Raw genomic sequence first — 23551 nt, 5'->3', positions numbered from 1 at the left:
TGTGAGGTTCAACAAGGCCAAGTGCCGGGTCCTGCACTTGGGTCACAACAACCCCAGGCAGCGCTACAGGCTCAGGGAAGAGTGGCTGGAAAGCTGCCTGGTAGAAAGGGATCTGGGGGTGTTGATTGACAGCTGGCTGAACATGAGCCAGCAGTGTGCCCAGGTGGCCAAAAAGGCCAACAGCATCCTGGCTTGTATCAGGAATAGTGTGGCCAGCAGGACTAGGGCAGTGATCGTCCCCCTGTGATCAGTGCTGGTGAGGTCCCACCTTGAATACTGTGTTCAGTTTTGGGACCCTCACAACAAGAAAGACACTGAGGTGCTGGAGCAAGTTCAAAGAAGGGAAATAAGGCCGGTGAAGGGTCTGAAGTACAAGTCCTATGAGGAGCAGCTGAAGGAACTGGGGCTGTTTAGCCTGGAGAAAGGGAGGCTGAAGGGAGACCTTATTGCTGTCTACAACTACCTGAAAGGAGGTTGTAGCATGGAGGGTGTTGGTCTCTTCTCCCAAGTAGCAAGAGACAGGACGAGAGGAAATGGCCTCAAGTTGCACCAGAGGAGGTTCAGATTGGATATTAGGAAAAAAAATCTTCACAGAAAGGGTTGTCAAGCACTGGAACTGGCTGCCCAGGGAAATGGTTGAATCACCATCCCTAGAGGTGTTTAAAAGACATATGCATGAGGTTTTTAGGGACATGGTTTAGTGCCAGAGTTAGGTTATGGTTGGACTTGATGATCTCGAGGGCCTCTTCCAACCAAAGTGATTCTACAGTTCTATTTACTTGCAAACAAACTGCCTTTTAACATACACATTAATCTATGTAGCACAAGGGGAGTCCAAGCTCAGCTGAGGCCCCTAAGCATGACTGCAATATTCAGAGACGCTCCAGCTCTGCACAGCCTTCAAATGTTTTCATGCAAACACAGAAGGGAGAAATTGATCAGGCAGCTTTGGGCAGGATGTTAAAAAAAGCTCTAGCAGGCAGCAGAAAGTATCAGGCATGTAGGAGAGGGACTACACTCATTATTTCTATTCTGAATGCAAGTTCTTTCCACACGCAGAGTTGGAGCCTCAGTGACAGAGAACATTGTACCAAGAAGGCAGGAAAACCATCTGCTAAGTCAGCCAGCATTTGCCCAGATTGTTACTATCATGTTAAATCCTCTAGTCTTCAGGACATTTATAGCCAACTGCAGACAGTAGTGGAAAGAAGACACACTCACTGTTGGAAGCCATTACCTGGGAATTTCTTGTGCCTCTTCAGGCTAATTGCTGCCAGCAGACAGACAATAAGACTGCCAAAACTGAGTACCAGCATTTCTGCCATCTTATTCCTTAGTACATGATTTAATGAAGGAGCATCTTAGAGTCTTACTTACCACTCCACGCAAGGTTGGAGGTATCAGCCCACAGTAGACAGGAATAAAGGTGCTGCAGACACAGGCCTGAGGGAGAAAGAGATCCAGAATATAAGAAGATGATCATACCCTACTGAACTTCTCAGAACACCACACTGGCATGTGCTGACAGTTATACTCCAGTACTTGGGGACCAAGGCAAAACAAAACTGTATGCAGTTCTTGTCTAGCCCTGTGCAGTAATTTTCCATTCACCTGGATCAGCTCCTCCTTGGAATTGAAGTCTGACAGTATCACATTTTCTCCATCAGAGACTCGCGTCAGAGAAATACCCAAACGTCCCGCTGCAACCTCATGCCCATTCTCTGGCACAGTTTTGGACAGGCACATCCGAATGGTCTTCACCAAGTTGAAAGATGGGTGGAGTGGGCCCAAGAACCTCTTCCGGGCTTCTTTTGACACTCGAATAATGCTGGCACCAGCCTCACCTGCAACAAGAGAAAGAAAAATGCACCATTGAAACCCTAGTAAAACCAGCCTCCTTTACAAAATAAGGCACAGAAAAACCTCATTCACAGCTTTACTCAGAGGTTTCTCCCCACTCGCTGATATATAACTCAAGACGAGAAGCTATTGTGGGCAGTGTTATACAAGTCATGAAAGTTTGCTATCTTGGCCTTCACACTGCTCCACTGCAAAGAGCTACCGTCATCTCACATATGTTTTATAAAGGAAAAGACCACATGCAACTGGTCAAGGCCTCACACTTTTTCTTAGATCCTGTTTCACTGGCCAACGCAGGGCTGATAAAAACACAGGCTAACAAAGAAAACAAGAAAGATGCTTTAACAGCTTTGAGCTTATGGCTAAATTCACTTCAAAACATCTTCCACTAAAACTTTTCTAGTAAGCATCTTCTTTTTTCTGACATGAAAAAACATCATCTGCCTGTAAGCAAAAGTGCCAGTAAACAGGAATGTTGGTGCTTTCCAGCTAAGTGATCCCAGCTCTGCTGTGAACGTCAGCCACATCTCAGGTGAGCAAGTCAGACACTATACTCCATTAGGGAATCAGTGACTTAGTGCCACCTAGAGAGTCTTTGGCATCCCATCCCTTCTGTGTCTGATTCCACAGTGCTAAACTGGTGGCAAGCGGGACTCACGAAGGCATGTCTGCTTTACCCTTTCACACAGTGACCCAGCTGGGTTTGGAGGAGAGGAGACATCCCATCTGCACAAAAAGGAAGGCATCTGTTAAGCCCATTATCTCACAGTCACTAGGAGCTGGCTCTGGCAAGAACATCAGAGCTCTCCAGTGGGAAAGCAGGGAGGGGAGAAAACAAAACAAAAACATCAACCCAAGCCAAACCCTCAGCACCCAGCATGCTGCCCTTTGCACACACTGGCTGCTGCTTCCACACACATCTAGCCATGGTGAGATACATGACAACAGTTCCTTTAAGTACCAGCCAATCGCAGCATTCCCATGGGCATCAGGAATATATGTGCGAGAAGAATGTGAGGGGATGAATTAAAGAAACCAGGAGAAAAGAGATGTGTTTTCACAACTTCAGACTTCTCTCCAATCAAACTGAAGTTCAGTCCCTGGAGAAAGATGAAAGACTATCAGTTCAAGCCAACTTGAAATCCCTCTATTTTGCTTTTGCATCTGGTCTTGCAATTGCAGAAAGGAGGTAGCAGAACCCAAGTTAGACCCAGGCTAATAAATACAATGGAGATAAGAGCAACAACATTCTCAATGCTATGTTGACACATCCCACTCTTTTGCAATACACATGTGCCAGCAACATGTTTTCTATGAACACAGCCTGTGAACGTGGTTCTGTGCTTAGGAAACCCATTAACACCAGTAGCTCAAGCACACACAGAACTGGACCCTTGAAGATAAACCATGACTCTGGGGACAGGACTTTAGGCACTGTGAGGCAGCAACTTAGAAGAAAATCTAAGTTCTCCTCTCTGGAGCAATTTTTAGCACTATAATCCCAGTCTTTTGCTCTGTCCTAGAGCAATGTTTAGCAGTCTAATTCTGATCTTATTTACTCAATTAGCAGTAAGCCATTGAGCCCAGCCTGTTACAGATAGTAGCCACATGGTTCAACATCCTTCCCAAAATGAAGTCAGCCTCCCAGAAATTACATTTTATCAGCACCAAGATATTAGCACTCATAATGCTTCCTAAGATACCTTCACATCTGACAACGGGAGGAAACGCACACAAAGAAACTGCAGAAGAGCCAAAACCTGAATGAATCCCAGCCCAGCCCCTTGGTCGGATGACCCCAGGAAACTCCACCGAGTACACTGCAGGGAGTTCCTGACTTAGCTGAAAAACCCAGTGGGAAGGTAGGTGTTGAGCCAAGGGGAGACACTCTGTGGGCACGGGCCATGCTGGGGGGGTGTCACCCTAGAGATGGTGTTTAGCGAATGATCCTTTCAGACTTGGCATCTCAATGCGCAGAAAGATTTGACAGCAATACTGAAAATAACTGCAATTAAATTGAGCTTATGACTGTTTGAACTAAAATGTGAGCTAGAAGTTGCTTAAGAAAAACAAAACAGCTAAGTCCCCAATATGCCAGGAAACAGACTGTTTCAGCATTTGAGGAGAGACTTCAGTTGCAGCTGCCTGCTCTATCACTATTTCACAGCCAAGTGGGGTGGGAGGCACAGAAGAGAATAGAAGAAAAAAAATAATTATTGCTAAATAGCTGTTTTGGTCTTTGAATACTTTCTGGGTGTTCGTTGTTGTTTGTGGTGGGTTGTTGTTTGTGGGGTTTGGGTGTGGGGTTTTTTTTAATACACATGTGAATACTGGTCAACATACAGGAGCTTCTGATGTATTTCAATTTAAGGGCAGCTGTGGTTTTGTTGGACTTGCTGGCTCACTTGCACTAAAGCTGAGTGCAGAATGGCTCTGTGGGAAGAGACAGGCACAGGGCGATCTGAAGAACCACCACTTTCCTGGAAACAAGGCCAGCTAAGACTTCAGCCAAAGGAGTCACATTTATGCAGCTAGATCTATGACAGACAACAAGCCCTCTTGGAAATACATTTGGGAGGAGAGAGAAGAGGTGAAAGTGTTTTAATCCTGTAACTACCAGAAGTGCTATTCCAGGAAAACCAGCTCAAATTCTGCTCATAGCATGCCAGAGGGAGCAGCTGAGTGAGAGGTGTTCAAGAGAGACGAGTCCTATAGAGGTCACCTACAAGCTGTTAATTATTACTAGGGCTAGTCCTGTGCCAATTCCAGTCCTCAGAAAAGTTTCCCATGGTTTTTGATGGATCTAGTGATTCAGAACACAGGGTCATGTGAAAAAGCTAAATTAAGTTCCTCTTCACTTACTGAGGTATGTACTGAGGAGCAGAGACAGTCTCTAATAGTTGGTATTCCTTTCTGGGAAAACACTTCATTCTTCTCCCACCAACCAGTACATTCAACACTTCTCCCTGTACAGATTTACTACACCTTTTCCTCTAAAATTGTATTAATATGTGGAATATTCCACTTTCATTAGAAAAGCAATATTCCCCTTCTTCTCTGCCCCCACCACTGCCCCAATGGGTGTTGAACCCAAGTACCGCAGGGCCATCATCCTCATCTGACTTTCAGCTGTGATGACACAAAGGAGCACCAGATAGTTGTGTCCTGAAACACCCCAACATGTTCCTTGCCAGACAAGGGAGGCCAACTGCTCCACCTCTGCTGGTTCATCTGTGATCCTTCTACAGCAGCTACAAGAGGCAAATTACTGTTGCCTATGGGAAAAGACCTGAAGGCAGTTACTAGTTTGCATTTCATTTTTAAGCTATGTCAAGCTAGCTTCACATTAGCTTATTGGCATAGCAAGATCGTTCCCTTGAAGAACTGTCTTTCACCCCCACCAGTCATGCTCAACTCCAAAATAACCCAGTATCTATGTCTACTGCCTCACATGCCTTAAACTGCCCTTCTCTAACCTGAAAAGCAATCAAGCAACATGTGCTATTTATAACTGTATTCAAACACCTCCAGCCACAGCAGCCTGGTGCTACTCTGACTCTGGAAAAGGAGAAGAGCTGAAGATAAATCACTAAAATCCATGTCTGCCAGGCTGCTGAGAAGACCCTTAACTGCAGCCAAGAGTTCCCAAACGAAACAGAAAGGCTACTTCAAGTCTGTGCAATGCATAAGGATGAGGACCATTGCAAAGCTTAAACACCCCACAGCAGAAGGAGTGACTAGTAGGGAAGAAGGGCCTCTTTGGACCCATATCTGCAGGGCTTTTGCACCAAGAGTACCATGATGCTCACCTGTTATTGTTCGACCACATTGATATCCATCTGCCAAACAGCAAAGGCATGGTTGACCCATAAAGTATTTCAACTGGGAAAAAAAAAGAAGCCTAATACACAAGCAAAAATAGCAGAGCAGGCTGAAGAGGGAGAAGGGCATTCTGGACATTCCATCCAGCAGCTCTTGTGACTATGGCTCACCCGTGACACTACAGCTCCCTCTGGAAGAGCTCCACGTTGACACAAAGATCACCCTCTGTGCCAGGGACATTCCTGCTCCCTGGCTAGGGCAGCAGTAAACAGGATGCAAGCTTAAAGGAAAGGCTCTCCAACAGGGATGGAGAACAGAGGACAGCACAGACAGTGGGTGGGTGTAGGGATAGCATCTCCTGTCCCTGCCAGCAGGAGGCACAGACAAAGGTCACACCCCAGACTGCAGATGTCATACCTCAGCTGGACTACTGGGGCAGGCAGAGAACTGTGCAGATCCTTGCTAAACCTGCTTCTCACTCCACATCAACAGGAATTCAAATGGACTCCTTTCTACACATCAGCAACACAAGAGGCACTGCTACTCTCTCCTCAGTCCCATTAACCAGCTACAGCTCCAGACTGGCCAGACACACCAATACAAAAAGATCTGAAAGGAAGCCAGCTAGCAGAAGGAAGTTCAGGTGCTTTTGACATTCCTCCAACACCCTGAAAGCCCAACGCATGTTAGTCTGGGATGGCACGACCAAGCTATTTTGACTGCAAGGTTTTCAGGACAAGAGCCAGCTCCTGTGTACTGTAACCAGGGACCTCATTCTGGAGCTGCTTAAGTTCTGCTTAGCTATCTGTTTGAGTGATGTTTGTGTGATGCTCAGCACGGATGCTCCCTGCAAGAGTCCCCAGCTACAATCTTCACATCATTTTCAACTCAGATGGTTGCTGAGCATTACTGGAGTTCTCATGTTTCCCATTAGTAGATCCCAGTCCAGCTCTGAATTTAGGAATAGCATGAGTCAGAAGAAATTGACTAGCATGATCTCCCTCAAGGTTAATTTAGCTTGGTTGCCTGTCCCTTGCTAATTCAGCTGTGCCTGTACCTCATCCATAGAAGAGCTAAAAGCCAGTCTCTAATGGCAAGCATGGGTTTACAGAGAGCTGTCCCACTTTCTTGCTGGGCACAAATCCCCAGGCTGCTCCAGCTCAGCACACACAGCTCCTGCACCTGCCTCTTCTCTGAACATCGAGAGAAAGCAATGCACATACTTTACCTGCCTGGTCTCTCCCAGGAGATTATACAGTCCTATTATAACACAGTCCTGTTACCAGCACACAAACATAAAGCTGTAAACAAGAGGCACCAAAACAAAAGTTTGCAAGCTGACATCTAGAAAATAATTACCAGAGAACTTTTTGGATGTTTCCTCACAGTTAGCTCAGACCGCCAGAAAGTGCTCATTTGTTCACCCCAGGGAGCAACGCATAACAACGTGTCCATGACCCAAGGACAACCCCAGTTCTTGTGGGCAGTGACCTCAGTTTGTGAAAGATCCCACTGCTCGGCTGGACTTCTGTTCCCCTTCCCCCACTCTAACGCTGAAGCAACCTGGTTTCCACTCATTGTCCCAGAGGAGCAAAAACCAGACAGACCTTCAGCTGAGCTAAGCTAAACAAGGGTTGACTTGTGCTGAATGGGAACCTGACCCAAGATGTTCTCTGACTATCAGCAAGGCTGGATGGATGTCAAAGGGGGGCCCAAAGACAAATTAATGCCAGCAGGAAATAAAGTGAGAGCAATGTCTTATGATCTGCCCTTATAAGCTATTTCCAGGTGATAGGTGTACCCTACAGCTGGTGATAGCTCTTTAGTTTCAGTGTGTGTGGAAAAGATATCTATCCCTCACTTGCCAAAAGTTGTATAACCCCTACTATTTAACACTAAGAAAAAACATCCATTTTTAAATATTTGAGGCTGGAAGATGGCAGCTGGCAATGGAGCCTCTAAAGGCACCAGTTCTTTCCACATCTGTACACATCTTCCTATAAGCAAGTAACACTGAGAAACTCTGTGTACCAAAACAAGCTGTTCTTCTGGGACTTTCCTAACTTTGGTTGTTCTGATGTATATTTATTTTATGGTCTTCTCTCAATTCTTCTACTATTTTGCCATCAGATAGGAAACAGCTCAGCTGAATGGGCTCCAGATAAGAGATACAAGAAGGAAGCTTTTCTGGTTTTTTTGGTGATACATAAATAGCAAACAACTCCTCCACCAAGACACATCCACTAGGTCTGCAGACAGCCCTACTGCTTGACCAGCTGTTCCTGTAGCAGGCAACCCTTCCCAACAGGGTTGGGATTTAACCCGAACTCAACAAGCAAATTATTTTGCACAGGAGATTGCTTAGAAAGCCTGGCCACTGGCTGTAAATAATGGTCTTTCTCCCCCTTCACTCAAGAGGGCATTGATATATAGGAGTAACTCCTAGGGATCCCTACGGTAAGCAACACCTATTCTGACCTTACAGGTGAGGCAGGTGGAAACACCAAGAGGAAGAGACGGCTTTTCAAGCACTTCCAGGTCTCACAGCCAGAGACAGATGCTGAAGGAAGGGCTCAGCCCACAACACTTTCTGGCTCAGATTCTCAGTGCTCAGCATTGCAAAGTCTAGACACAAACAGTGCCAAGACGCAGCCTGTGGCAGGAGGGATAAGTAAGCCAGATCATCTGCAACTGCTTCAGAGCCAGAAGCCTCCTTCTTAACATTTTTGTCCCCAAGATGTTTACTTCTCCATTTCAAGTAAAATTTGGGGAAAAAAGTAAAAAGCTGTTGGTCACTTCATCTGTTCAAATAAAGCCAAACCAAAAGGAGCCATTTTTCCCCTTTGAGCCAAAAGCAATGGTTATTTTGTGTGCTCTGGATACCAGTTAATAGATGAACCAGAACTATTGCCACGTCCTGGATGTGGGGAGCATACGGAGAAGATCTACATTTAAGTTGCCCCAGTTTTTTCCCTCTTGCACAGAGCAGCTCACCATGCAACCCACAGTGACTGTTACTTGCCTGTCCACCCACTGGTACCTACAGGGTAGTAACCTTGTGCAAGCCAAAGTGCAAGATGCACAATTCATATCCCATCTCACCTTAAGGTAGGTTGCTCTGCTTTGTACAGAAGCAAAACGGTTTTGCGAGAACAGGCACAGGAGCTGCCAGGCCTGATTATGTCTCTAAGCTAAACCTTTGCACTGAACTCAATAGTGTTGGCACACCAAAGCCTCACCAGGCAACTGATGTTCTGCAAGCTGAGGCCCACTTTGTTTCTGCAGCCAGGACTGGAGCATTTACTCTTGCAACACAAATCACAAAACAGCGCAGCTGCTACTGTGAAACAGTCAATAGGAAGGCCAAGAGGCAGCTCAGTTCAGGCAGGCAGCCACGATCGTTCTCTGTCACAACCACAACAGCAATCCCCACTAGCTTAATCTTTCTTCACTGTAATTTCCTAATATGAGGCTTAATGCCTCTGTTCATTGCATTAGAGGGAAATTAAATGGCATAACAGCATGAAAAGTCACTCAGGACCCCAGTTGTACTGAAAGCCATGTCCTGTCCTCATCCATCCATCAATCCGTGCAAATGCTACAGTGCAACGCAAACTGCATGAGGTGAAAAGAAATGGGGATTCATAGAGTAAGAGAAGGTGCAGCTCAGACCCCTGCTGCTCATTCTGACCCAGAGCAATGCTGGGTTTTAAGTCACTTTTTAAAAGCAAGTATTCGGCAAGAAAAAGCTAGTGAGGGGAGAAACATGCTGTAATAAAGCAAAATTGCCTTTTTCCTCTGCCCTGCATAGAGGCAGAAGTGGAACCACATCCAATTCTTGCTTTATTCATCTGATTGAAAACCACTAACACAAAGCCTCCAGTGGTTGTTATTCTGAACAGGAACTGGAGCAGAAGGATTAAGCCTAGCCTACACACACAATGTTACACATGCCCCCTCCATACTCATTTCTCAGGGTAAGTCTGCAGGATGGTACCACACACCTAGAGAAAAGGCGCAGTTTCCACTTCACAGCGGAAGTATCACTAGAGAGGCAAGATGCTTTGGAAGAAGAGAGACCAGTGCTACAGGACAGTAGATACCTTTGCCGGGCACCTGCACCACAGACTGATGAAGACAAAGTGGAGTGAGCAGTCATCATTTCTGTTTCCAGAGCCTGAAGAAATAGTTGCCATGTCAGCATCACTTCAGCTTTATCACACAAGAGCTATTACTCTCAGCTGGCTCATCAACACCAAAGCAAGGCCCATATATAGCTTTTGGTGGCTTTCAGTCTAACACCTGCAAAATGCCCTCCTGCATGCTTGCAGGTGGCAATTGTTTTGTGTTCACCAGAGTTGTTACCAGAGACATGGCTGGCTCTGTCATGCAGAAAAGAGGTGTCCATCTCCCTTCTCCCCTGTCCTTTCTCATTGTACACTTGTGTGGCTGCTACAGCACTGTCTTGCTCTGACACAGAATAAAAGGAATAGCTCTGCAGTCCTCCACAGGCCCTCAGCCTGCATCATGCCCAGTTCCCTCATGCTTGCGGTTAGCCAGCTGCTCCAGTCTGTGCCAAGTACCTCATCATGCACCTGTGAGTACACTGCTTGCTGTGTCCTTCCATCTTATATAGGCATGCTAAGTGTCACCTTACACCCCTGAACTTTTCCCCACTAGCCATGGCATGAGCATAGCCTGCTACCAGCAAGGAAGCAAGAATGAGAAGCTTCGTTCCAAAGCAGTCCTCAGAAAAGGCACGGGCATTTTGTTCTAGAAGGAATCTAATTTTGATGAAGAAGCTTATTTGGGAAGCATCTTCAGTCAGACCACAAGGCAGGATGCATTCCTTGGGAGCCATGATACAAGAATATCTGGAGATTGACATTACCTTTCTTCCATGGACGTCAGCAGCAGTCTCCCAACCACAACTCCCAGGCATCAAGATGATTCCAGTTCTGGAAGCAGTCATGTGAGCAGGACAGGAGCTGCTCACAGAGGGTTGCACAAACCCCTGCAAGGGACGAGCCTCTGCTCAACCCTTCCTGCAAGGCTGAGCAAGTAGAGCAAGCAAGTAGAGCAGCAAGACAGATGTAGCAATGTCCACCTGAAGATCACACACGCAGAATGAGCTCTCTGTGTGCAGAAGTATAGCTAGTAGTTAAGTGGTTAGTTTGTTCCCATAAAGAAGTTTTTACCAGTTCTACTATGTAAGAACACTGGACTAGATAAATTAATGGAACTCCCTCTATGCTGACAGCCCACTCCGAAACAGGCCTCTAACTTTCTCCGTGCCTGACATAACTATGGCAGCCTGAATCCACAGCCTGCTTTCATGATACACTGGAATAACATTCTTGCCACGTCCAGCCCTTAATCAGCGTTCAATGAAGCCAGCAAGAGCAGCTCTTGTAATTAACATACATTAAAGGCTCCTGGATTTATTTACACCCTCAGATGCCACCTCATCTACTTCAGGATGCTAAATTACACAAGCCACAAGAGTGGCAGCTCAAAGACACCGCCAGAGCCTCCAACACTAAAATGGTACTCAGTCCTTTAAATCCTAACCCAAAAGGCTTCCAAAAACCAGTATCCATCCAAACAAACCACACCGTACGAAGACGAAGGTCCACTCTCAGAAGAAATCCTCCAGGCGCAACATAGCCAAAAGCCTGGGAAACAGCTGCTGAAGACACTTCACGAAGCTTGCTCATTCCAGAGGACTTGTCAGACAAAAGCCACCAATATAGATTTGGCCTAACAATAGAGATTTATCTACACCAGAAAGCACCATAGTTTCAGGTTTTGGCAAGTGCCGGAGGGCAGCACAAAGCCCTGGGTTCTACTAAAACTACCAGCTTCTACACCTGACGTATCCCAAACAGTGAGAACAAAATGCACACCACCCACCTGGACACATCATGGAGCTTGGCTTGTTCTGAGCCTTTCAGCTGCAGAGAGTCCCCTTCTCCAGGAACACTGAGGACAGATCTTCCAGGCACACTGTACCACAGATCAGCACAACCCTAGGGACAGTATCAGGCCTGCCACAAGCAGCAATTGTATCACAAGTGTCAAACTCTCCCCTCCCTTCCTCCAGCCTTTGCAGCTAAAACAGGTAGAGCCACAACAATCTCCAGCATCTTTTCTACACTCTCAGGCTCACCAGTGCCCTCCCTTCTACGTGCTCCTTGGAAGGGATTTTCTACTACCCCAGGCCCTATCACCTCCAGGACACATACTGCCTTTTCCCAAGGAGATGGCCTTCTACATGGATGGAATCACTTCCTCTACCCCTCCTTTTCATCAGCTCATACTCTCTCTGATGCCTTATGCCTGTTTGACAAGGAAGATGGCCCAAGGCAAATATACATACCTGGGATCCCTTGATTGCTAGATTTTTGAAGACACATCCTGACTTTCACCTTAAGTCCAGAAAGAAACAGACTGAGTATTCGAGCTGGGCAATGGAAGTGCAGAAGTGCAGAAAATTCAATGAGAAAGTGGTGGCCAGTTTGGAATTCAAACAGCAGCAGTGTCTGCCTTGTGGAGAGCGTGGTGGACAGGAATTACCCACCCACATTGCTCCTCAGACTGGGGGACTTCTGAGCTTTTGCAAAAGGCCCTAGAATTAGGAGGCTTGTCCATTCCCAACTCTGGAAAGAAGGAATGCTGAACAAATTATCATTTCTACAGCCCTTGCATGGTCCTCTTCAAGTACAATACAAAGCAAGCACAGCAGAGTTGAAAATCCACCCAACCAGGCCAGTGAATATTTCACCCCTGCTTCATGGAGGCCACAGAGGGAAATGTGTGGAAGCCAAAAGCAAGCAGGGGGCTGGCAGCAGAGTACAGTCACTCCAACAGGCAGGAAACAAACACCATAAGCTACTGGACACACAGACAAAGCTCTTCTAATCACTACTAGCAGCAGGAGTTTGGAACTGAAAAACAGATCAAGGAATCTGAGGGAGGTTTTTGATTTATCAGGACTAAACTTAACTTGCAAACATAATCAATAACTGTACACAGGCCCCTGAAGAACACATGACAGCTTCTCATGTTTTATAGGGAAGACTTGCAGGTGCCTTTAAGAGTTTTGGGAGATGAGAGACAGAAAGAAGTAGAACAGCCTGGACATGCTACAAGTTCAAGAGAGAAGCTGAAATCATGGGTCAGAAGAATGACCATGCAAAGACCACTTGTGCTGTTGCCACTGACTCTGCACAGCTGCTGTGGCAGCTGATGGAGCAAGGCTGGGCACCAAGCTGTTCTGCACACCTACTGTCCACGTGGGCTGACAAAAGAATAAACACATGCATTACTATGGCTATGTTTTTTGCTAAGAGTGGCTGCTTGGCTTCCCTTGCACTCATCCAATGAGATGCCTGCAAGAGCACCTTTCCACACAGGAACTTCTTCATTAGAGCCAGGCAGACAGCAGGAACAAGCTCCTTCCTTCCCAGCAAAAGCTATTGCAGGCTACTTGGCTGCTAGCTTACTCATCTAGACACCCAAGCCTGCAGCACTGTGACTGCTGATGACACTGATCCAGGCACAGCAGCTTCTCCAACAAGCCAGTGAACATTTCTGACTATGTCAGCACATGACATCCTCCCACCCACCTCTATTTTCCACCAGAGAAAGAAGCAGTAACTTTACTGCTTCCAGGTAGTACCAGGAGGTTCCAAATGAATTACACCCAAGTATATACATAAGGGTGCCTCTCCTTCCATTGATTGGGCTGGGGCTGCTGAGCTCAACAACTTTTCCCACAGCTACGGCCTTTGCAGGAGATGCAAATGACAATCTCTTGTGCAGGGAAGGACCTGAGTTTTGAGAGGCCACAGATGCTATGAAGCTTTTCTTTGTGTACCTGGGGAGACCTATAGATGTCTCCACACAGCCAGGCAAAACAGCACCACGTATACTTCCCCTAGGATAAGCTTCATGATTCACGCTCTGGCCAGCACAAAGTGGCATTGCTCTGAGGATTCCATAGAGACTAAGCTGATTTATTTCCCTCTCTCAATCTAGGATTTGGTGTTAGACTGCACACACACAAAGAAAAATAACCTCTGTGACCAGTCCTTAAGCCTTTGCATGCACATAATCAAATTTCAGGAGCACAACATTCAAGATGCTGCTATTATTCATCATCTCAGTTTCAAAAAGTAAAAAGAAGGTTTGTTAGATTGTTTCTCTTCCTGCTACCCAATGGAAAATCTCTGCAGGTCAGCAGCATATTTCCTGGTAGTCATATGGTGACAGCTGTCAAGCAAACCTGAATGTCAAATAACTGTTACTTCATCTCAAGTCGAGCCTGAGACAGAGTCCTGGCTAAGATACTAGTTAAAAACAAACAAACAAACAAAAAACCCCAACACCACCACCACGCACAAACAAATCAACTAAAAAAACCCAAACACCCTCCTTTCTACATTCTTAGTACTAGAAGCATCCCCTCAGCTTGCTTTACTAGTTTCTGCTGACATCACCATGCTTTAGGGTAACAGCTAACTCCCAGAGATGGGGGTTTGATATCCAGCTTTGCCTCTCACAGCAGAACCTACCTTTTCCCCCTGAAAAAGCAGCAATTCAGCAGTTCCAACCCACCCTCAGATGAGAGCTATATAGGACAATACTCACGTGCTACACAGACAATAGAGATGCTGTTGGTTAACTGAGTCACAACTACAATCTGGGACCTTAGCATCAGCTCAAAACCAGCTTTTCAGCGATTACAGATTCACATCCCATCATTCATCCAGGCTGCTATGCTTCAAAACAGGCACACCAAACCCCATACAGCTCACCAGAGTGAGATGATTCAAGACCCTTAACAAAAATATATCACCTACCCTGTATTAAAGGTTTAAGAATCCAACGTCGGCTGCATTTTAATATTACTTGTGAATGAAAAAAAGGACAGCCTCATCATATCATAAAAGCCAGTTTAACTCATCCAGGCCCAGTAACTTCAGGATTTATTCAGACAGGAAAGCATCCTCAGAGGTCCAGGCCTAGAGTTTGTGAAAATCTGCAAGATTTAAGGTATGCATAAGCAGAAGACTGCAACTTCTCAGTTGCTTGGCATATAAAGGTGCATTTCCTGCTGTGCTAAACTCCAACAGCCTCAAGAGAAGACACAGGTATGTCAGAAAGCCACTTCCCAGAAAACCATCAGGACAAGAAGTGATTCATGCTACAACACTGCAGTATGCACAATCAAATAACTTGTAAACACGTGAGACTTTGCCTGACGCACCTTTGATAGCCACGCAGACTATTCTAGTGGAAAAATAGCAATGCTTTTTCATGCCAGTGAACAGAAGAATGTCCAAGCTGCAGAGAGTGCTTCAGATGTAGGACAATACCACCATTGTAGTCCTGAAGAATAAATCCAAGATCCCTACAACTTACTGGTAAAGTGCTTAAGAAGAACTAGGCGAGATCATTTCAGACCATAAATACCTCCTGGCCTCTTATTTAGAAATAAGGTCCTCTCTCTAGCTAATACAGGTGCCCAATATTGTTTTATTTGGTATTCTCAAGTTCAAAGTGAACTCTCAGGGCTGCAGATCATTTGGTCAGGGCTTTCAGTTCAGTGTTAGCCCATAGCAAAGCCTTACTGACATACAAAAGTTATGACAATGTGGTCTTAATTCAGGGAGAATGCAGAATCAGCTCAAAGGCAAGCTAAACAGATGCAAAGTCCAGAAGGGAAAAGCTGGAAAAGAAACCATTAAGTGGGGTCTTACCCTCTGAAGTCCAGAAAAATTTATGTTCTCTCCGATCAGGGTCTCAAAGGATTGGAATAAAAGAAAAACCCCAAAGTAAGAGGTTTTTTCATTTCTCCCCAGGAAGAATTTATCTTTGCATAGTAGAAACTCATTGAGTTCAGAACCAAGTACACATGTGTAAAGGCACTAACCTTAATCTACACACAGTCAAATAAGCAAGGCTTCTGCAAAATTTCCCTCTGCCTGTCATCCATCAAGGGACAGTATTTAGCATTCCAATTTGACTAACATGGCAACAGACAGTGCAGGGCAACAATTGCCATAAGATTCAAAGCCCACGGGCTATTACACCTACTCTCAGGCAGAAACAAGCTGCACAACAAACACATATGCAGGATCCTACACCAGACTGTACTAGGATGAACTGCTCTCCTAGTACAGGTTGCAGCTGTACCTTCTGCCCCATCCCCTTCTTCCCTATGATTTCATCCAAACCCTTGAACCTCAGCCTGGAGTATGCATTGCCTGGAGGTTTTATGACAAGGACAAAGTGCAGAATTACCATGCCCCACTCCAGCCAAGCACCCTGTTTGCTTTTACTTTCAGAAGTCAGCTCTGTTGCCTTAGAGCTGCTCTCTAACCAAGATACATGCCAGCCATACAGGCCGAGTCAAAAGAAAACTATCCCAGAGAAGTGAAACTTAAGACAGAATTTGAACACACAAGATCAAAGCCTTGGCTGGCTTTAAACAGTATGGCTTGCCCTCTTTCAGGAGCGGGGTGAATCCTGCCTAGAAGGTGGCCCCTAACTCAGGCCTCTTTATCCTGCCTCTCCTGGTACCTCATAGGAAGTGGGAAAACCTACTCCTGATTCACAGAAAACTCTCTACCAGGCTGTGTAACACCCTGATGGCAACACCAAGCACACCATGGATGCTCTGGACATACAAATAGCAAGAACAAGGTAGACATGATAATCAAATGGCATCTGTGCAAGGCAAAGGATTTGTGCACTACCACCAGCCTGTCTCATGTTCACACCACACTTCCAAGTAGAACAGGGACCACCCAGGCAGGAAACTAATTGTGCGGTCACCTCTTCAACAGAAGCAGCAGCAAGCAAGGTATCAAAAATCCATGATAGCTATCACCAAATGGATCCCTGCAGAAGGGATTAGAGGAGGCTTTTTCCCTTGTCCATGACAAAAGCTGGCACCATGGCATGACTACTACCTTTGAGATCCCAGACTGGGGTTCGTACAGCTGCTAAGAGCTTCCCATGGAGCTCCAGAAGCAACGGTTACACTTCATTAGGCATTTCAGTAAACAAAATGCTTAAGGAGGGGAAAACTTCAAATCTACCTACACAGAAAAAGCTAACTTTTGCTGCATGAAGGCTATATCTCTAAACTCTGCCTGTCCTCAAAGAACAGGGAGTGCCATGGAAAGACACCTGTGATCAAGGCGAGAAGAGTTCAAGCAGTAAACAGCTCTGGTTTCACTTGGCTCTAGGAGAGGTTTGTAATTCTCGGAGACTAAATAGATATACCTGATTCTCTCACACCACATTCGCCTTCCAAGTTTAAGATAGTTTTCTGCATTTGTTATTCTCAAAGTAAAAGCTTCCAAATACAGACTCTAGCATGTGTTTGTTGACTTTCCCCCCATATCCAAAACAGCTGAACTTCCAGACAGCAAAAAAACAGGAGGCACCACACACACCATTCTCTTCAGCGGCTCCCCAGACACGACCTAAGCAGGAACAGACTACATTGTGTGCCTGCTTCAGAGATAACTTTTTAAGGCTTTTTCTGTAACTTGAAAACAGAGATCTAGCTCTTGCAGATACCAAGAAAATTCCCCAGTGCGCTACACCCCCAGGAATAAACCCTCATCCAGAAGATGCTAAGAAAGAATAAAGCGAGTTTTCCTAGTTACTCAGAGATGCTTTTCAACTCTAATTTGAACATGCAACAACACACTGATGTGTCTATCTCCAGCTGCTTTGCCTCCCATTTGCAGCCACGAAGCTGGTGCCTCCTGTCACAGGCTGGCTCCACTCCTCACACACAGCCCGGCCAGACCTACATTCAAGCAAGCCAGACCCAAGAACTGAGCCCTCACAAGTCCACGTTAGTATGGCAGGCGTCAAAACCAGGACCCCTGCATTGACTTCCTAGTATCGGGTGCCTTCTTGACGTGTGGCTCCAGTTCCCCCTGCAGACACCTGCTCTGTGGGGTGCAGCGACACCCACCCGCCATCACACAGGGATCAGGGGCCCATTTTGGACACGAGCTTCACCACCTCACAGGGCTGAGGTCCCTCCAACACCCCCTCGGGCCTCAGCTCGAGGCATGCAGCCATGAGAAACTGGGCCGGGGAAGGTGTGTGTGAATACCGAGGTAAAGGCCTTAAAAACAAAGCGCCACACGCACTTCAGAAGAACGGCGAGGAGGGCGGCACGATATTTCCATCCCCCCATTCTGTTGTAATCACAACAGGGAAGGGAAGACTCGAAGGAGCGCTCGGCCCCGGAGGCCGGCTGGCCTCGCTGTGACAGCGCCGGCAGCTCCGCCCGCCGCCGCCGAGGGCTCCGCGCCCGCCCCGCGCTTACCAAGGCAGGCGCCGCTGACGAGGGCGGTGGCGGTGAGCGCCCCGGCCGAGGCGCCGTAGACCTTCCTGGCGTTGGCGACGAGGAAGGGGGCATGTTCCTGCAGGCAGCTGGCTACTCCGACGTGGTAGACCCCCAGGAAGCCGCAGCCGGCGAAGGAGATATTCCAGGTGGAGTCCGGGGGGAACATGGCCTCCGTGCCCCGCTGGAGACGGGGGGACGCGTGGGGAAGAAGCAGCCGCGACGGGGAGGGGAAACCGCGGGGCTCCTCTCACATCACACCGCCCCTGGGCGGGTAGGACGAAAGACGAGAGCCGGGGGACGCTGCTGCCACAACCAGACCCTGGCACACCAGGATTCGCCGCTGGGTTATGGGCGGCAGTCGCCGAGCTTATATGAAGCGGCCCGGCCCCCAGGCCCGCCCTCGGAGCGGCCGAGCCAGGGGGCGGCGGTGCCGGCCTTGGGCGGGAAGCACCCGGCCCCTCCTTCCAACCCTTCCCCCGGTGAACCCCCGGTCTGTGCCCAGGGAGCCCGGCCCCCGTGGGCATTGCGGTTATTCGCCGCCTGTTGAGCCATGGCAGCCGTACCAGCGCTTCGCTCCAGCGTGTGAGGCTAAGCCGGTTCCTTCAAGGAGGAGGGAGAGGAGAGGATCACTGCTCCTTGCAGCGCCCCAAACCTTGCCGTCTGCCGGGGCAGCAACCCGTCATTCCCACACAAAACATGCTGTTTCTTAGAGGCCTCTGCTCCAAGATCTTGGTGTTTCCTGCAGGTACAGTCCTTCGGGTTTGGTTTTTTTTTTTCAGATAGGCAAGAAACATGAGAGGAAGGGAAAAGCTTTGCCGTTTCATAAAAATCTGAGGAGCCAGAGGGAGGCAAGGCTCAGCACAGCCACAGCACAAGAACAAAGGAAAGACAACCCCTCTCTCTTGACAGCTCTCTGCCTCTAAACTCACCAGAACACACACAGGTGCTTACCTTTGCTAACCTTCTCTTAGGCATTTTCTCTAGATGCCTCTAAGCTCACCAAAATGCTTACCTTTGGTCAGGGCAACCGCAATTTCCAGTAGTGCTTCTGCACAACCTTTTAGCACTGGTAAGCCCATGGCATATCAGGTTGCCACAGAACAGCACTGGGTGGGAGGCCAGTGCTATTAGATCAAAATAGATTTCAGAAGCTGGAAAGATATCCTTGTCATAAACAATACAGACTATAGTCATTCAAACAATTAGATAAGTCTGAAAGTTTACGGTGACATCAAAAGGATCACCATAGTGAGAGAAGCAGCTGTTCAAAGCAAGGAAGCAAAATCTGCAGGAGGGAGATTTGGGAAGTACAAACCAAATAGCATCAGTAGTTTTTTAGTAGAATCAACAAGGGATGAAAGCACTTTCTACCAAAGTTTAAAAAAAATACTTAATTCATCCCGGCATAAGTCTGTTTGCATTAGTTTTCTTATAACTGGTCAGAAGTTTCTCAGTTGGGACACTGTTATACCTGTCCTTAACAGCTCTCAGACTACGCAAAGTTAAGCCTTCCTCCCCAGAGGAGTTTCACGAGTTATATTAGCTGAGGTCGTCCAAGCAGCCCCTCTCCTGTTCCTTCCATTCCAAATGTCCTTGCAGAGGATACAAGAGAAGCTGGTACCCTCCTCATAGAGGGGCCATCCAGGTTGTAAGAACACCTGTCTACTGCCTCGATCAGCTGACCAAAGCAACCAAACTCAGCAGGTAACCCATATATAAATCCAATATTCGAGGTCAAGATAGGCCTCAGACTCCAACTGCTACAAACAGAGTGCTTTTTTTATTAAGTGTTTGCACTTTCCTTCCATCAGACTGGCAGGAGTCCAGCTTTACCTTTCTTCTAGGCCCTACCCTGGAGCCCACCACCTCACCTAACAGCCAGGAAGTACCCTTGATATGTATTAGCTCTATCCTGGAGCACCTAAAGAATTAACCCTACTTATCTCAAGTTCTCTGTTTATGCCTTATACCCACCCTTCTTTCTCTTCCTCTTGTAGCTCTCCTTGCTTTTGTAATTTCCTTCCTACCTTGCATTTGATACGGTTCCATAACCTTTGTTAGCCTTCATCTCCTCCACCTGAAGAGGTAAGCCTTGGTGCACCTGAGCCTTGACCCTCTTAAAGGCCCTTCACATCAAGATGATCATAGTCCTTTCACTCCATGCTTCTGGTGATATGGAAAGGTATTTCCATGTAGCCAAACTCAAATAAAATGTTGTGTCTTGCATTTTCCAGAACAGGGATTGTACTGCAGAAGAACTAGTCAATGGGCTATAATTTCAGCAAAAATGTGTGGCAAAACTGAATACTGAACCTGGTTTGCAGATACTTCCCTAACACTTGTAACCACAAGAACAGCCTCATTCTGGAGCCACCACTGCTTCCTGTTTCTTCAGCATTTCACAAACGTTAAGGTTCCTACTATGTCTGGAAAATAGAAACAACAGTGCTGCAACAATGCTGCAGTTAGTTTCACTTGATTTCTCAACAGCAGTCTCATCCTGAGTTGTTTATATCACTATGCCTTGGCTCTCAAGGTTACCCATTAGAGGAGGTTAATGAAAAAAATAATGTGACGAGTGCTGCCTGGGTACTGGCACTAGCAGTCTGGTAAACAACTGCGTTTTTCTGAAAAAAAAATTTTCCCCCAAACTAATGTTTTTCTCCACAATAAGAAAGTACTGCCATAATCCTGCACTTGCTCATAATCGTGCAAGAAGCCGGGCCAGCATGATTTACATGGGAGCTTTTCATGTGTATCAAACTCCTATCAGAACACCGCAAGTTCAGTCATGTCCTTACATGTTGTGATGGCACTGAGACACCTTCCCATGCTATTTCTCTTTGTTGCATTTGTTTTCTAGTCTAATGAATGGTGAGCAGCTAGTACATATAATAATGTTCAAGCAAACGATGTTTTTTCAGGTAAGACCTTGGTTTTTGGCAGCCAACTGAATTAATTTTAAAGGGAATCTGAGGGGCAGTCTGTTACACTGTTGTCTACAGCATGTCATTGTTCATTGTTGCCTGTAGTCAGCTAGACTAGGGCACTGGTCATGAAGTCCAACCCAAGTGCTGTTAACATTGCCGGAAAGCCTGACTTCAATGTCTTTTTCTTACCTATGATGTTTGTATATATCAGACAATTCCATGGCAAACACTTGGGACTTGATTCATAGGAGCATCTCCTGAGGCAATGGAGCAGTGCCCTTGTCCTGCTCTCTTGGGATTAAATTTTCGAAAGCTAATACAGCTGTCTCTGTCCTACATAGTTCAAACCTACTGAGTTCAGCAGGGCTGCCTGTGTGTTAGTAGCTTGCAAAACTGGGCCTTAGTAAGAGTGAAACTAGTTAATTTGACAGGGGCCCCAGGGAGCTATTGCTTATTGCTTTCCAGTAGTGTCCAGTACGTTCTCCCTGCTTTCCAAGTAGTGAAGATGTCACGTCACTCTCTGTGCCCCATGGTGTTTGTAAGGAATGATTTTCAGTTAGAACTGGTTTGAGATGGCACAGCATTTGTGTCCCAGTGAGGAAAACTTGTGTGTTTCAACGTCAGGCCTATGACTAAATCACTATCCCTTACTGTCATTTTAACAATGATGAGTTAGCAGTGTAATCTCCAGGCACAAGGCTATCCTTTCCTTTCCCTTCAATGCCTTTGAGCCTTTCTTTATGAAGGAGTCAGGAAAAATCTGTTCTAGCTAAAATTGATTCTGCAAGAAGAGAGACTAGACCACTGCTCCAAGTGTTTGCAGGCACTAGTTTTCTCTGAGAGCACCATGGAATGCAATGCATCCACCCCACCACTACCCTTGCCTTTGGAAATCATTGCTAAGTCTGAAAAGGCATCAGTGACACCTGAAAATTCAGAATAGTGTCCACAGGGTAGGAGAATGGATCCCAGCTCCTTCACAGCTGAAGCTCATGGAGATCAGCAGAACAGAGAGTGGTGAACTCCATCCAGAGCACCGAGCAAGTCTGCAACAGACTTACAGGCACATCACTGCTCATGTACAAAGCCATCAGGTGACAACTGTTTTGTAAGTAGGTACAGGGCGAGAAAGCTTAACATACTTTGATTTTGCATTTGGAATAAAATTTTACTGTGCAGAAGTTTTAGCAAATTCTGTAAAACGCATGTGAAACCTTGGAGCAGACCTATCCTCTAACCTTCACATGGAGTACCTACAAGGTAGTTACGTAAATTAATTGGCTCCCTGTGACAGTGTAACAAATGCTGTATTTTCAGCACTTTCTCAGAAAGCTGCCCGCAAAAGTTTATTCTCTAAACAGGTTACCAAATGAGCCATCCTCCTCTTTGATCAAAACAGATTGAGTGACCAGAGTTTTCATCAACATGCTGAACTTCAAGAAGGAATTTAAAGGTGATAAGGGGACATCTAGCACAGGATCAAGTCTTTAACTCATTGGAAAAAGATGGAGAAAAATAGGGAAAGAACTTGGTCTAGTTGTAGCTGTAATCTCCCTCACAGTAGCCAGCAGCTGGCACCACAGGTTTCAGTCTCATCCCACAGGCCTGGGCACACCAAAACTCATGGAATAGCTCAGTGCCACTGAAACAAATTCCTTAGTGCATGAAAAACCCCTGCTGAGTGGTGACAGGGCAGTTCCTTCCTGTGAAAACATTGATTTTGTTACTGCAGCAGCCAAGCAAGGCAATACTGCAAGGTTGGGGGAGGGGGTACCTCTCAGTTTAAACCACATCCAAGAACTACTCTTTTTCAGTGATCTGAGATGGAGAAATCAGCAAGGACAGAAACACAGCTATATACCCCCACCCCTTCCAGTGCAAAACTGCAGCCATTACAAGTCTGACAGAGAACTGGTGCAAAGACAAGCAGTTTTTGTTGCTACCAGAAAGATCACCACGCTAGGACTTAAGAGACAAAGTAGATGAAAGGTATTGGCAGTATGCCTGTTACTTTCTTATAGCAGGCACAGAAGGGCAGCAAGGGTTAGTTGCTTAAATCATGGCCATTTTGAAGCCTGAGGATCTAACTTTAAACTGCCCTCTCCCTTGGCTGCTCTGAAATAATGGGCGTTTTCTCTCAGGGTACCACAAGGAGATAAGTTTTTCCTACTTGCATTTCACCCGTCTCAGAAGTACTTGCCATGCTTTGTCCAATGACTCATAACCAACATAGCTCTATCAGCTATGACAGTTTTGGGTTTTTTTTCTAAAACAACACTATCTGTGAAGACTTGGCATGGGAAGATCATCACATGTGCTAATTGTACTCTACCTACATGTAGTGACAGCCAAAGACCACTGCAGAAGTCAGGGGAAGTTGCCTGCCAGAACTATCTCCCAGCAGAAGAGTTTATAAAAGCAAAATTTACTGTCCTCCCAAACTGATGCATTCTGCACACACAAGAAATCGGTTTCAGATCTCCAAAAATACCATTCTCCTCATAAAAGTTTATTTCTGTTCAGATCAAGGTGATTTATGTCCTGATAAGTTCAGCTA

General features: G+C 46.4%; 1 protein-coding gene across 1 annotated transcript in view; it reads right to left on the bottom strand.

Annotated features, from left to right (window-relative positions):
• Positions 1-18429, bottom strand: part of PNPLA2 (patatin like phospholipase domain containing 2) — a 32261-nt gene extending 13832 nt beyond the window's left edge. The window contains exons 1-3 of the mRNA XM_065635090.1: positions 18044-18429; positions 1612-1844; positions 1378-1443 (exon numbers count right to left, since the gene is read on the bottom strand). Coding sequence (XP_065491162.1) covers positions 1378-1443; positions 1612-1844; positions 18044-18230 — 486 coding nt within the window. The 5' untranslated portion in view covers positions 18231-18429. The remainder of the gene's footprint in view (positions 1-1377; positions 1444-1611; positions 1845-18043) is intronic.
• Positions 18430-23551: the final 5122 nt, after the last annotated feature.

The sequence above is a fragment of the Caloenas nicobarica genome, chromosome 5 (genome assembly GCF_036013445.1).
Source record: "Caloenas nicobarica isolate bCalNic1 chromosome 5, bCalNic1.hap1, whole genome shotgun sequence".
In the NCBI taxonomy this organism is placed as follows: Eukaryota; Metazoa; Chordata; class Aves; order Columbiformes; family Columbidae; genus Caloenas; species Caloenas nicobarica.
This window is presented reverse-complemented; position numbering and strand designations above follow the sequence as displayed.